The sequence below is a fragment of the Doryrhamphus excisus genome, linkage group LG10 (genome assembly GCF_037039965.1).
Source record: "Doryrhamphus excisus strain RoL-2023G ecotype Guam linkage group LG10, RoL_Dexc_Guam_v1.1, whole genome shotgun sequence".
Classification (NCBI taxonomy): Eukaryota; Metazoa; Chordata; class Actinopteri; order Syngnathiformes; family Syngnathidae; genus Doryrhamphus; species Doryrhamphus excisus.
The window spans coordinates 12459979-12475723 of record NC_136366.1 but is presented as its reverse complement, the minus strand read 5'-3'; the positions used below and the strand labels follow the sequence as shown (position 1 = coordinate 12475723).

Genomic DNA, 15745 nt, shown 5'->3' with positions numbered 1-15745 from the left:
AATACTATATGATTTTTCTGTCCTGCAGCTCATGACAGATCTTTCCACAACTTTTTCTTTTATGTAAGACTTCAATTTTTTAGGTTCTGCCCACTGTGAAATGGTCAATAAAAAATATTTTCACCATGCGGTCCAGTTGTTTTCACTACTGTGAGTTTATCAAAAGCAGCTCTTTCGGGGGTCCTCGCTTTGTAGTATGAGGCCGTCCGTGACATCACCGCATTCCACAGTTCTCTTGAGCAATGTTTTGGAACAGAGGCCTGCACCTTCCATGCGCCGAGTATCATGACGCCGTTCTTTTGACTGGACCTGATCAGAGTGAAGAATTCACTCGCTGTAGGAGTTCTTCTTGACTCGCCATCATAGGATTAATCAAGCCCATGTCAGGTTGTAGAGCATGAGGCGTCGACCCCAATAGTGCACCTCTGGATCAAGGTTGTGCACATGATTGATTGTGATTGATCTGCCTGCATAGTCTGACTATGAAGTAATACGGAGGGCAGCAGCAATAAAAGAGCAAGGTTGACTCCTTTTTAGGTTGAACTGAAGTCGGAGGTGTATGCTGCTGATTAGGGCAGAGGGCACCAGTGAAATTCTTGAGCCATTCAGACAGGGCAGGCTCCAGCGGTCAGGGAACAGACATGACTATTGTAAGCTGCTATGGGACGCATGGTAAATATTTAGTTTGGACAAGGAGGGGTGTTTGGGGGGGGGTCATAAATTTTGCGAGTCTTAATCCAATCTCTCAGTAGTGTTCTGCTTACGAGCAGTCCGGGGATGGAAGAGGAGAGAGTCTTTTACAATAGTCAGCCACTCTTACAAAAATAACCCTCCAACTAACTACTGTACATTGTGTGTTATCTGATTACAAAGTTGGCTGTTGAATGAGTAATTATCGTGTAGCCTACTTCCCATTTGAGTAATCTGGATAAGCCCCCCCTCTGTCCAATCAAGCTGTTCCAACTCACCGACCTCAAGCTTAACTGTCTTCCATCGCCATTCTTGTACGGAATAACAGAGGCAGCCAACCTTAACCACATGAGGGCTTGTGAACGTGAAAATACAAGAAGGCTAAGAAAGAGCACGAAGAAATCGGGGGGCCAAGGACACTTCAATCATGTGCACGCGCACCAATTTGTTGTATGATGTTGTAGTTTACATGCACCCACCTTATACCCCAATGACTTGACTTCAACAAACCATAACACAAAAACAGATGTTTGAAATCTTGCAAGATTTCTGATGACAACGTGCTTTTCTGCAATGCTTACTGTTTTACTACTAGAGATGACTCGATTCGATATTGAAGTTGGGTCAATAACAGGAAAAAAAACATTGGATTTTATCAACCTGCATCTCAAATCTCCTATAACGGCACTCCGATGCAAGCAGTCAATTGCAGACCTCAGCGAACCTACCCAGCGGTGACAACAAGAGAACCCATGTGACCACTGCAACAGTGTTTGCTAACATACTAACACAGTAGCAAAGAGCAGAAAAATATTGTCCACAAGTAGAAATTCAGTTCTATAAAAACAGAATCCCCACTTAAACCCCTCATTGCCACTTAATCCATCTTCCCATCATCCCCCACGAGGTCAATCCTGAATGTCTGAGTAAAGCCAATAGCCAATATGATAAAACAGACTTTATGTAAGAAAAAAAAATCTAAGTACCAAGAAACAGTTCCTGATGAGAAACACAGGAGATGCATCCTAAAGTTAATCAAGGAAGGCGTTTTTGGCTGCAGTGAGGATGATAAGGTCCAAGAGCGCCAAAATAAGCGACTGACTTAAAAGAATGGAATGTGCAAGTGATGGCTAATGGCGCACTAATAGTGGAAAATGGAAAGGGAAATTTTGATTGGGCCCTTTCATCAACTTCTATGTACCTCAGCTCTTAACGTGTCAGGTAATCCAGTTACATAACTGACTTTCCTTAGTTCTCCTTAGCTTTTGTCCACGCCACACATGAAATATCTTAACAACTGTAGGGGGGTACTGTCGTGAAATTTGGTACAGACGTCCATGGTGCCCCAATGATTAATCCTAATGACTTTGGGCTTGACCTTTGACTTTTCCCTCTCGGGGGAGCAGCAGGTGACTTAGCCTGAGAATGAACATCTGCTAAATGGACTGGCCCATTTTCTTGGTATGAATCCCAGATGATGTTAAGGCTTTGATGATAGCTCACATTTTTCAGCACCACGATCGTTTGTAAAATAAATTCAGATGGAAAATTACAAGACTCAATAAATAAATGGTCATACAATTGCATATTTGTACAAGTCAAGGTTTTGGATTACAATTAAACTCCTACATGCCAGAACACAAACAATCTAAATCGGGGGTTTGGTTGCTTAAAGGAATCGCCGCTTTAATTGGGGAAGCAATAGCTAGCGCTGATACTTGTAGCGAGCTTGTCACAGTCAAAAAGATCACTCCTATCGCTGGGGGTGCTTCCGTTTGGCCAGAATGCTTTGCGGCACTTATTTTGTAAATCGTTGCTCAAGTTACCATAGTTGTTTTTATTATCAACAAGTAGTAGAAGTTGCAATATGTATGTGTTATCATCCTGTTGCGTGTTAAGTTGCTGTGTGATGTTTATAGCCTGATTTCCCTTAAGACACCGTAAATCAGATGAATTATGTTGAGTAATGATGTCCTGTTTGTTGACAAGTTAGTCCCTTGGTTGAAACTGAACCCTTGATGTGTCCCAGACTCTACCTACAGCGGTTGTTTGAGACCCCTGATCTAAATGATAGCCTTCTAGCCGTGATGACATAACTTCCACAGCTGAAATGCTGCACACAGTAGGGTCATTTTTTTCCCTAAACATGCACCCCTGCTGAGTTGCCTGTTGTATTATCTTTGTGACAAATACACCACATGATGGCACTGTTAATGAACCCAAAAGTTGGACCCCCCCAGGTAAGTCAGACTGACTTGAAGGTTCTCACAGTTCAATGCCATCTACCACCTCCAAATTTGGCACAAACCTTTCGGGGCCTAACAAGCATAATTTGAGCAAGATTGGTTAAAAACAGGGCAGCCATTGTTAAGACTAATTGGCCATAATTTATTGATCTAATCATTGTAAATCTCTGAGTATATATGCTTCACATGTAAGGTAGCATGTCTTCCAAAGCATTTTGACCACAACCAACAGGAGGTACCACAACAGTCGTTTACCGTCAACACCCCACGGTGTCTTTTTGGCCTATTGAGTGCATTCTTGCCTTTAAAGCCATTTTAGGTCATCTTGCTCTGACTTTTTGAACCCCAACGTTGCTGACCAGATGACCTTAGTAGTAAACAAACATTGAATGTTTACAAGGGCACGGAGGTGGCTGGTATGTGTTGCATTTTAAGACTCACGCTCAGGTTCCTGTCCCAGATCTGGATGGTGCCATCCTGGCAGCCGGCAGCGATGAGCTTCCCATCGCGGCTGTAGGTGCAACACGTGGGGATGACCCTCTTTCCTTGGAAGGAGCGGGGCTTGAACACAGACTTGTGCTTCTTCTCTGAGGTTACATCCCATGTGCGTACGGTTCTGCAAAAACAATAGGATAACGGGAATGTCATTGATCTTCAACCAAGCAGCATGAATCAGTCATAAAGATGTCCATCCATAAATATTTAGTCATTGAAGCCATCCCTGCACAAATAACTCGTTGTCACTTTGTCATGAACATGTGCTTCAGACAGCTAAATCTAGTGGGTTCCTGGGGAGCAAAGAGCAAAACTGTACATCAGCCTGATGGGCCTGAAGACTCCATGAAACCTGTTCTCAAACTGTCTCAAACTCAATTTACTTGGGGGCCACTGGAGCTAGGGTCTGGGCGAGACTGGGCCGCATCATGTTTTCCCAAAACAAAAAAAAAACACATTTATTAAAAACAGAAAAATGAATAAACTTTGCTTTGGTTTCGATTTTCTACAAGAAAAGCTCTGATAAAACATTCCACTGTTTTCAAATATTTTACTTTTTATTTTTCTACACAAAATAAGATGAAAAATAAATAAACAAATCAAGAATAAAGAAAATCAATCAATCAGTAATAAATAAATATAATAATAACAATAAAACGGCAAATAATACAAACTTAAGAAACCACATATAGTTGGTGGGTAGACAAATTATTTTTTTCTGATTAAAATTAACAAAGCATTATTAGAGCCCTGTAGACATGACAAAACACAACTATAGTCACATTTATACTTTTTTTATTTACAACATATTGCGCAACTGCAGGGTTTTGAGACACATGCTAACTCGCAAACTAGAGAGCTAGCGACCTAAACGGTAGCCTTCAAGTTATTTCCTTTAAACTTAAATAGCCAAAAACTTACCACTTCCACACGGATAGAGAGGATAACTATTAACTGTTATTTAACCTTTAACATGAACATTAATCAAACGTAATAATTTTTTCTGGGTACATGATACCATACAGCATCCATATCAAACTTGCGCGGGCCGCACTAACATTAAACTTTCATATCAAGGCGGCGGTCTCAAACTAGTGTCCTGCGGCCACATTTGGCCCACGGGCCGCATGTTTGAGACCCCTGCGTTATATACATTGTGTACCACTTATCATCGATTCCTGTCTCGTTCTGAATCACATTTCCACATTTGTTTACCCTCAACGTGAGTAATTCAGCATGTCAACTGTATGTCAACCACCATGACAACAGCACGGCAATACTGGCATGTGAGGCAGCTAACGCCGGTACTATCTTTGCAGACTTTTGGCATCGCAGCACACACCTGTGGTTTCAACACTTGGAAGCTCGGTTCCAACTATGAGGACTACCAAAGGGTGTGACAAAGTTATTTCCACGTAGTGGCCGAGCTGGACCTCCACTCTCTCTCATACTGTAGGAATGTTAAGGATGGCCATTTTAGTGGTTTTGAAACCATGACATTTTCATATTTTCAGTGGTATACTTTGAAACCGTAGACAGCTAACTGCTAACTTACATTCTCTGCCACTGAATCCCCGATCCATGCATTCATCACAACCAGAATCGACTACTGCAACAGTATTCTCTACGGTACACCTTCCAAAACCCTCAACAAACTACAATATATTCAGAACTCCGCCGCCCGCCTCCTCACCTCCACCCGCTCCCGTCAACACATTACCCATGTCCTCCAAAACCTCCACTGGCTTCCCGTTCCCCAACGCATTCACTTCAAAGTTCTTCTCATAACCTACAAAGCCCTCCACGATCTGACCCCCCCATATCTCACAGACCTGCTCCATCCACACAATCCAACTTCCTGGCACTCCCCTGTAAGACCAAGCTCCGAACCTGGGGTGACAGAGCCTTCTCCATCGCTGCCCCCACCCTCTGGAAATCTTTGCCCCATTCACTCCGTGCGTGCCCTGACCTTCCCAGTTTCAAAAAACAACTCAAAACCCACCTCTTTAAATCTGATTTTAATGTCTAATTTTTTATACCCGACTGCTGTGCCCCGCCCCATTTTTACTCATGTTTTAACTGTGTATTAACAAATTAATGTTGTATTTTAATATATCTTTTACTCTGTTTACTTGCTTTTATTCAACTCCATTCTTCTGTAAAGTGTCTTTGAGCATTTTGAAAAGCGCTATACAAATAAAATGTATTATTATTATTATTAACTGGGTTTTATTTTGTTTTTTTTTTAAACAGGCGCTACACTTGATATGTTCCTTTCACAATAACAATAACAATAACAGTGGAGGTACAAACTGATATCATAAGTCCACATTTGGCCTACTGGAATACTGAACAACACACCAAATGTGTCCACGGACCACTGCCTGCTTTAGTGAACAGGGTGACCTCGAGGTCACAAGGTCAGCTGAGGAGCGTAAACACACACAGTCGGGGCTGCTACTAACAGCCAGGCAATAATTCCTCCACTGCCAGCTACAAAGTCTCACACATACACACGCACACACACACGAGCACACAGCAGTGTTTGGATAAAGTCTAACAATGTGACACAAATGCCAACTCAAGACATACAGCTTGAGTAAGAGCTGGCAAGGGTCAAATAAAACGCTGTTTGATCCATCGCTGGCTTTAAATCAACACAAACCCAACTAAAGTGGCCCCACTGTGGAGCGCAGACCTACACTGAGGCTGAACAATCCTAAACATGTCCGTCTCATGCGTTTGGTTGACAAATACGGATACGGAGTGGCATGTGATAGTTACGCTCCAGTCCTACAGGTGGCGATATAAAGCTGCAAAAGCAGTGCAGGACAACGAGCGTCATCTGTAATTCACATGATTATTCAAAAAGAGAAAAAATACCTTACTACAACGCGCTAATAAAAAACAACATTGGAGGAGACTGAAGGTCCCCCCCTATTTTCTTAATTATCCAAAAGGAGACTGTGGGCAAAGAGACCATGCCACAAACAGTCATCATGACACATGCTAACAATGTACAACAAAGGTCAGCCATCACCAAATGGACTGGCCCCGCGACCAATTAAAGTGAATGGGAAATATAACATTGTGTTTCCTTTTAGGTGCCAAAATAAGTGTGTTGTAGGGCAGTGGTTCTTAATTATTTTCTGTCATGCCGCCACTGGGGGACAAACATTTTCGCACCCCCACCCCCAATTTGAGAAACAGATATCTATTTATGTGTTTGTACTCAAAACTGAAACCGGCAAAATGCAACAAAATGGAGATCAGTGAAGCACACAAGCATATTCTGATGCAATTTTAAGGCAAAATAAGGGTGGAAAAAAAATTGCATAAACGAACCTTACTCAGTTTTGATTGAAGACCCCTGGTCTATTTAATTAGTTGCTCGAAAGGAGGCTGAGGGGAACAAGAAAAAGTGGCAGTGCGGCAACGTGAAGAGCTAAGGCACGGGCAAAGAGGAAGCTAATGTTTATTTTAGTGATTATTATGTAATCAGCTTGGAAGTACAAGAAATATTACCTTCTGGTACTAGGCTTTGCCGATGGATATGCAAGTAGAGTCACATAGGTACCCGTGCTTTGTTCCACATTACGAAAAATCACACCTTGTATTTCAAAAGGAAGACTCAAGTCGCTCAAAAGTACGAGGAGGCCCAAATCATACGTGACTTTGACGCCAGTGAAAACATTCTGGGGCAATAACAACCTCAAATCCTGATTCCTGCAACCTTGTTTTCCATTCAGTCAGCACCGCCCCTCAAAGCCAACCCCCCCCACACCACCACCACCACACACAAAAGCTTCAGACACACAGCCGGTGAATGTAATAAAATGAAGACCATACATCTCCAGTCATGCATGGCCACTTTATGAGGTAGCCCAGTGGTTCACACATCAAATGAGTAAAGACAACTCCATCCTCTTGCCCCCCCCCAAATTTTATCTCTCCATCAGGTTACAGGCCTAGCAGGAGGTGTACGATCGCTTTCCTCGATGTGGAGATAAGGAAGTGAGTGCTGCACAGGTTGTGTAGGGTTATTTAATGGTCAAGTTCTTGTAGTGGTGACTGGGTATGCCGTGTGATGACTGGCGGGGGCTGTGTTTTGGAAAAGGAGGATTAGGAGGGGATATGCTCTAGCCTCCATCATAACTGGGCAAAATAAAGTGGGGATACAACCGAGGGATTTGGGAGGAGCCATAATGGGATGCAGGCATGTCAGATAAAAAAGATGCAAATTCAAACAAATTCACCACTTCGATTTTGGCTCGAATTGGACAATAACTACGTTTTCCTTGACGATATGGAATGTGTGTTCAAATGCCGGATATGGAAGACTCGCAGTGTAAAGCAACGTGATAGTCGGAGGCGCACTGGACTGTGGATGAACCTAACGTGTCACACTGAATCTGTGCAACATGCTGGCACACATTTTTGGAGCTTTTCATCCCTGTTCTGTCATGTTCAACACACAGAATAATTTTAATGTATTCATGGATATACACAAACTATACAGTATCTGAGCGGCGTTAGGAAGGGAACAATCACTTCAGGTATATTGATGCAATTGAAGTACTATGTCTGTTAACGGTTTCCACTACCTGATCAAGACAAATCGCGTGTTCCTCGAAAGGAAAAGAATCATCTGCATGTTGTCCTTGTGAATCACAGCCCCGCATTCAAATCCAGCTGTGGCCTTGTAACATGGCCAACGTTCTTCAAATATGTGTGTGAATGTGTGTACGTGTGTCAACAATCCTGACATGTGGATTCAATTAGCAAGTAGCCATACATCCTGCTTCAATTAAAGCAGCGTACCGATATAAGTAGATATTAGGGGTTATCCTGATATACTCCGATATGCGGGGTTCATGAGAATAAAATGATGATGTTTCAACGTTAAAGAAAACTACAATAACAAAATATAGGACTGAGGCACAAAACAATGAAGGCACATTTTGAAATGTTTTATAACTTTGCATGTCTGAACTAAGCATGATGCTTTCACACAAACTGAAATAAAAACACTTAATTACAAGTTGTAGGTGCTACTACTCATTTAAAAAGCCATGAAAAATAGATTGCAGCCGTTACGTTACGTTAAAAGAACTACAGATCCCATGATGCTTAAAGTGAAATGCCAGGAAGTATTGAAATAGATACGACTATAATAGATAGATAGACTTTCTTTATTGTCATTGCACAATAACACAGCAGTGAAATTGCCAACGAAATGTCGTTGTCTGGCTCCTGTATAATAATAAATAATAATGTGGAGAATAGATGACATCAAATATGAACAATGTACAGCGTAAACAGTAATTTGTAAAAAATAATTTAAATAATTTAGTAATAAATTATATAAATATATAGTATAAATTTATAGTAATAAATTAAATTATTTATTAAATAATAATAATTTATGTTGATGGAAGTCATCGAGTTTTGATCTGACAAATCTTAAATTTGATCAAATGTAGAATACTACAGTTTCGGCTTCACATTACTACAGCGGCAACTGACCATGTGACCATAAACATCTACATAAATGTCCCTTACTATGGAAAAGGGACTTTATAATAATGTAACGTATCATATGTAGGAATAAATTTAGTCATTGGTTTGCTGCCGTTTGACACTGTGAGCCGGGAAAACTCACCATAATGTATACCGTATTAACTGAAAGTTTTTCAACGTGCTACCCCCACAAGGTAGTTTTCCGCGGCATGTGTTGGCAGGTGAGTTCCACACGGCAGGCATTGTTTTTGTTTTGGCAGTGGAAGTGAAGTGGACGTGAAGTGGAAGGAGGATGATGCCCAAGATGTTAGCTTGGGCAAAGACCCTATATTCCATGCAGAGATCGCTGCGGGCTGCAATAGTACTAGCACTAGTATTAGTGATCGACTTTTGTGATCGCCGTTGAAAGGCATTTATCGGCATATCCCAATCACATGATTTTTTTAATGGAAGCATCCGTTACAAGTAAATATTGTAATTTATTAAGCTGTATATGTTACTGTTAACTAAGACATAGAAGCACTAATTGTTTATGTATCCAATATAAATTATGGAGAAAGTAAGTAAGCTCCCCACAAACCCTCAGAGACAATTGCAACCACCCTGCTGCTTCCTTTACTTCCTCCCGCGAACAGAAAACAGTCCGGGTTAGTATAGAGAATTTATTGAAGAAGCTGGGTGGCAGCTTTTAGGAACGACTGGTGCTTTAATTAAAAAGGTCCGAGGCGGTCCAGTGATCCTGCTTAATATCCTATTCAAAGAAATGACAAAGACTAGGCTGACACAGAAAAAGACTGAATAGTGTCGGAATGATGTTTAAAAGCCTACAACAGCCAGTAACTAACGTGCAGCGATACTAGTCGGCCAACTCGGGTCCGCTCAAATGAGGTCTACCAATGGCCGCATACAATATCCTCATTTCATGAAAGGATCCACATATAATAGCACTGTAGCGTACATCTGTGTCATGCTTGACCTATAGGGGGAACATTTCTACGAAAGTGGCAAATGACGCATTTTGAAGCTGACAACAGGAGGAAGTGTTTGATTAAAAATGTGGAAAGCGGTGAGGCACTCGATGACAAAAGGTGGCGATGATGAAATGTGAGGAACATGGACAACCGAAAAACACATGCAGCTGCTTGCCACCCCCCAAAAGTGCCAGGGGAGGATTTCCAGAGCATGGATGAACGCTAAATAAAGTAGCTGTTCACATCTGGGAAAGATGTAATGTTGCTCAGCTGTGCTGTAATAAAGCTTACACCTTTGCTTTTAATTCATAATGACTGTGGTGGTGGTGGGGGGGGGGGGGGGGTCTGTAATGCTGCTTGTCACACTCATCACTGTGTTCTCGGCCCAAAGCCACACTTAAAGGTTCCAGTTCACCTAGTAGTTAGTCCTCCTACAAAAACAAACATTTCTGTAAAAGTCTACTTGTAAAAAAAAAAAAAGTACGGATTGGGAAAACCGCGAAATAATGTAGCATGTTCTAATTTTTCAATGTGAGGGAAGACATTGTTGACTTTCTATACCCACTGCAGGTGTCACTGAGGTGAGGCTCAATCATATTCTGCATTAGAGGACTCCCTGCTGGTGGCAGAGGAGATTAGAGTATCTCCCTTTAATATGGTGAGCACTGTTTAACTGCCAGGTAAGCAGGACTTAAATGGTGATGGTTTTATTTCATTTGAACATGCATCAGATTACAATTGAGTGCATCCCATAATCAGTTCACAGTTCCACATGTCCAAAAGGAGTAGGAAGAAGCAAAGCTTATTAAATCCTACCCCTCCATCTGGTACTTTTACAATCAGTAACTGTTACATTTGTTCACTTCCTGCTTTCCATAATACAGTTTAAGTTTTTTTTGTTTGTTTGTTGTTGTTTTTTTAAATAATGTACCGAAGTACAAGGTGATATGACCATCCAATGCCATAATGTGTACCATAGTAAGTGTCAATATAGTGATATATATAGCACATCATGACTGGTTCAAGACTCTTCATCCTTGTATTTAGCAAACATCAACTGCTTGTATTGTTTCTTGAATTGGCTCATCGTTGTGCATTGTTTGATTTCCTTACTCAATCCATTCCATAGTTTGATTCCACATACTGAAATGCTATGGCTTTTTAACGTAGTCCTAGCATAGAAGTGTTTCAAATGTACTTCTTCCCTGAGATCATATTTCTCCTCTCTTGTAGAGAAGTATTGGATGACATTTTTAGCTAATTGGTTGTTTTTAGCCTTATGCATTATTTTAGCAGTTTGAAGATGAACTATATCAGCAAGTTGAAGTATTTGTGATTTTACAAATAAGGAGTTAGTATGTTCTCTGTAGGGGGCATTATGAATTATCCTTTTATAGTTATTACCCCATAAATGTGGAGGACAAAAGTAGTCATTTAAGAATGTAGCCTTGAAAAAAAAAAGTCTGCTTTCTCGTGAAAGTGTGGAATGTTTTGGTGCAAGAGGTGAACTAACCCGTCGTTGGAGCACGTCATGAACTCCTCCTTCATTTTAGGATGCCAGCAGCCGTCGTTCAGCATTGCCGTGTGACCCTGAAATGAGGCAGGTAGTTAGAAATGACAAATAAAAACATGCATTAGCAGGGAATAACACAAATATATGGCTGTTGTCCCCCCTAATATGTCTTCTTTTTCCATCTTAATGCAAACAAATGAATATTTCAGCTTGTTGAATCCATATCATCATTCGGCACAGATAAACTACTTGTTGCATTAAAGAGCTGAATGCTGTTTATAAACACACGTCCAGTAGGAGCTCAGAAAGATTAACAACCAAATTGGCCGTAAAAGAGCATCAGTAAAGTGTAGCATAACCTCTTTTTAGCCATTTCCTCAGCAGGAATTCCTCATAACAAATGACTCAAGTGGAATAACAGAAGGAGAATCCCGTCTCCTCTGATCCATCAACCCACCCACTGTCGGAGAGGAGGAGGCGGCGGCGGCTCCTGGTGGTTTTATTGGACAGGATGAACCACCGCACAGCACATCTGTGAGGACACGGTCACTGAACCAAAGTTTCACCACTTACATCTCAATGGGCCTTGATTGGCTACACGGGTGGCGTGTAAATGCACTGCAGCTGACACAGATGCTTGGTAACCAACCACCCCGCTGTCTTAAACACAGTAAAACCCAAACATGGCCACTTAATTAGCATCCCTCTTTGTAGATGCAGGTGCAAGCCAGTGATCGCCGCAAAGTATTATGTTTGCACACAACAACAAACTGGTAGCTCCTGGTTGCTGTTATTATTTATGCATTGCCAGGGTTTCCCCCGCAAAACAGACAGGAAAAACATGTAGCTTGTTCTCAGAAGCAGCACTCGTGTTATCCTAACTGCAAAACCAATAGGTGAAAAAAGTAGGTAGAATACTGCTGAATTATATTTGCTGAACAATGCACCCAGTATGTGTACACAAACATGCTATTTAATTTAATGATACTTTATGAGTGGTTGGGCGGCACGCAGACCTCACAGCTAGGAGACCAGGGTTCAATTCCACCCTCGGCCATCTCTGTGTGGAGTTTGCATGTTCTGCCCGTGCATGCGTGGGTTTTCTCCGGGTACTCCGGTTTCCTCCCACATTCCAAAAACATGCTAGGTTAATTGGAGACTCCAAATTGTCCATAGGTATGAATGTGAGTGTGAATGGTTGTTTGTCTATATGTGCCCTGTGATTGGCTGGCGACCAGTCCAGGGTGTACAGACAGCTGGGATAGGCTCCAGGACCCACGCAACCCCATGAATACTTAATGAGCAATAACAACACAAGGACTCATGCCGCACCGTTGTCAGTATAACGGTCAAATACAGCAGGTGTACCTAATGTTGTGTCATACCTTGGTGTTGACCATGTCTACGATGTACTGGTCTCCCTTGATGCACTCCATCACATTGAAACCATCACGGTCCAACACCTTGGCCTGTGCGTTTCCTGACACCACCAAGATGCGGTCCCCTGTGATGCTGTACTGCAAGGATCTGATTTGATGGCTAAAGGGATGAAGAGAAACACAAGATCAGGTCTACAGGCTATGGAGGTTCCATAAAGTCATGTCAAAAAATCCAAACCTTCCCTTTACGTAATGATTGTGAATGATGCGCAGTTTTCCTTTAAGACTTTACAAGCCATGTCCAGCATGAAAATGCATAATGTGCACACAACGGCCAACTAAGTAGCATGATGTGATCCTTCTGCATGCAAGCGATAAGGCCCACAACTATCTGCACCACTTAACCCCAGTGAGATTAGCAATTTAGGTCAATATCAAATAGCATTAACACAGCAGGAAGTTGATGGAAGCATCAACATACATGCATACAGTTGCCTTTTCCAGTGAAGAAAGACGAGCACTGCGGCCCAGCAAATACACTTCCAGAGTAAGAAACTTAAATGTTGCATACATTAGTCCTGATAAAAAAGGGAAGCTTGCCCCGGCTCAAGCCCCCTCCCCAAAAAAAACAAATAAGATTTGCATCTTTCATTTTTAGCTGCAGTGAATCACCATGTAAACACGCACATGCAAACAAACATGTACCATCTGCTTCTGAAGGGCTCATTTTGAATGAAAGCAGGATAAACAAATGTTTCTGTGTGTGTGGGTGTGTGTGTACTTGTGTATGTGTGTGTTCTGCTACAGAAAACATTCTAGTTGTGGCATGACACGCACCAACCACATGGGGAACTCACCACTCGCACGGCTGCAGGGACCGGAAGGCCTGCAGAGCCTGATCCATCCCGGCGAAATCCCAGAAGCGGACATCAAAATCGTACCCGCCGCTCACAAGGCGGGCTCCGGAAGGGTCTAAGGCGAGGGCGGACACCTGAGTGGCATCAAAGAGGCATGCATGGAGTGAATAAACATTCCAATAACTGCAGTCAATGATTGCTATTTTTGTATAACTCATAATCTATCAATGTTTTTTTTTTTAAGTCCTTCCTATAAATCAGCATTTTCACTCTGACGGAAAGAAGCAAGCAGGCCTTACCGTCTTGGTACCGTGCAAGAGAGTGATCTCATGTGTGTCAGGAATCTTCTTTACAGGATTCTGAGAGGAAAAAGAGAAAACAATTCTCATTTTTTTTCAGCTTTTTCATTATTTTTGTCTTTTATCCTTTATTTTTTAGCTTCTTTTTTTTTTTGTTTCTCTTGCTTCATTAGCTTAAACGCTTGAAATAAAAATGACTTCATCCAACATGTTGTACTGTTTTTGTCATAAAGAATAGTACATTTTGCCTTTATATTTTAGTATATTTTAAATGGCGACATTACACAAGCAAAACAAAGTGAGCATGAGGAATGAGAGGGCCTTATGAAATATAAACATACATTTCTAATTCCGAATTATTGGTTTAGGGTTGTTCTAATGATGAATCAAGTATCCTGACAGGCTGTTTTAGTTTGTGCACTCAAATTTCAATCTGTACTACTGTGTACAGTACTGACAATGCCAATATTTATCACAAGTGCTCCCATTGAAACACAGCCATATTGTATTAAGAGGCATGCTTTCTAGTGCTGCCATCTAGTGGTAAAAAGTGAAAAGCACCCTTAAACACAATACAATGTGGATATACAGTATTAGAAGATATTTCTGGGGTGTCACTGTGTCATTTACATCATCATCGTCGTTGTCTTCTTGTTCCTCGTCATCTTCATCATCATCACTTAGGGCACTGCTGCCTTTGTACCCGGGTGGAAGAGGCGGTCCCACAACATCATCATCGTCCCCGTCATCCTCTTTTGGTAAAGGAGGACCAATAGGCTCCGAGTCTGAGCTGCTGCTATCATCTTCCTGTTTCCTGTAAAAATGTAATAACAAGGTTATCAGACAAATGAATAAGAAGTGCTAAAATGTGCATGTTGTTACGTTTTGGCCGTTGGTGCAATCGTTTTGTATTTCTGCATTGGGACGGATGTGGAACTTTCCCCTTCCTCCTCCGCTTTTTGTCTGGCATCTGAAAAAAAAAAACAATGCTCTTAATAACAGCACACGGTCAGAATAAAGGATGATAAGCTCTGGTTGATTCATTCACCTAACACATCCCGACTCCTCTCGATGGCAGTCCTTCGGGTCTGTTCAAAAATGGCGTCGAGGTCAAACGTGCGGGCCTTCTTTCCTGTAAGCAACAGATGAAATTTTAACTCATGTTCCATTGGTAATTTTCAGTCAGTTTATGAAAGCCATAATTACCAAATCCAGAGAATCCCATGACAGAAGTGATGTCTCCATCGCCACTCATATTGTCTGTGAGTAAAGATTTTTAACATGTTGTAGTAAAATGCATATAAAATTTAATTCCACCACGTGTATGAGAATAAAGATACATAAACAGAATGACCACATACTTCCCATTTCATGTCATTACAAAGCTGGAGTGTAGCTATTTTTTTGCCATAAATACATCATTCTGGCTTCGGTTGATAAACCAACCACTCAATAATAATATTGTTATTGATAATTTGTTGCTATGTGTACGCTAGAAATAGGGATAAAACCGTAGCATTATGGGGCAAGAGTGGCTAAGCGAAAAGAACATAAGATAAACCCAGAAAAAGCCGAACGAACAATGGTCGGGAAATGACAAACGCAAACATATATAACAATATAATCAGTAACTCTTACATAAGCGCAGAAATTTCATTTTTATAGAAGTTAGAAACATGTCAGAGACAAAAGTAGCTACCTTCGGTGCTATTGGAGTCCATGTTTGTAAAGGGTAGTTTACCTTTGACCGCCGGAAGTGCTTCTTCTTCTTTTCT

General features: G+C 41.5%; 1 protein-coding gene across 1 annotated transcript in view; it reads right to left on the bottom strand.

Moving 5' to 3' along the window:
* Nucleotides 1–15721, bottom strand: part of wdr70 (WD repeat domain 70) — a 34205-nt gene extending 18484 nt beyond the window's left edge. Inside the window, exons 1-10 of the mRNA XM_058064190.2 lie at nucleotides 15670–15721; nucleotides 15177–15230; nucleotides 15019–15102; nucleotides 14853–14940; nucleotides 14601–14784; nucleotides 13971–14030; nucleotides 13672–13805; nucleotides 12821–12974; nucleotides 11436–11512; nucleotides 3378–3552 (exon numbers count right to left, since the gene is read on the bottom strand). Of these exons, the coding sequence (XP_057920173.2) occupies nucleotides 3378–3552; nucleotides 11436–11512; nucleotides 12821–12974; nucleotides 13672–13805; nucleotides 13971–14030; nucleotides 14601–14784; nucleotides 14853–14940; nucleotides 15019–15102; nucleotides 15177–15230; nucleotides 15670–15691 (1032 nt within the window). The 5' untranslated portion in view covers nucleotides 15692–15721. The remainder of the gene's footprint in view (nucleotides 1–3377; nucleotides 3553–11435; nucleotides 11513–12820; nucleotides 12975–13671; nucleotides 13806–13970; nucleotides 14031–14600; nucleotides 14785–14852; nucleotides 14941–15018; nucleotides 15103–15176; nucleotides 15231–15669) is intronic.
* Nucleotides 15722–15745: the final 24 nt, after the last annotated feature.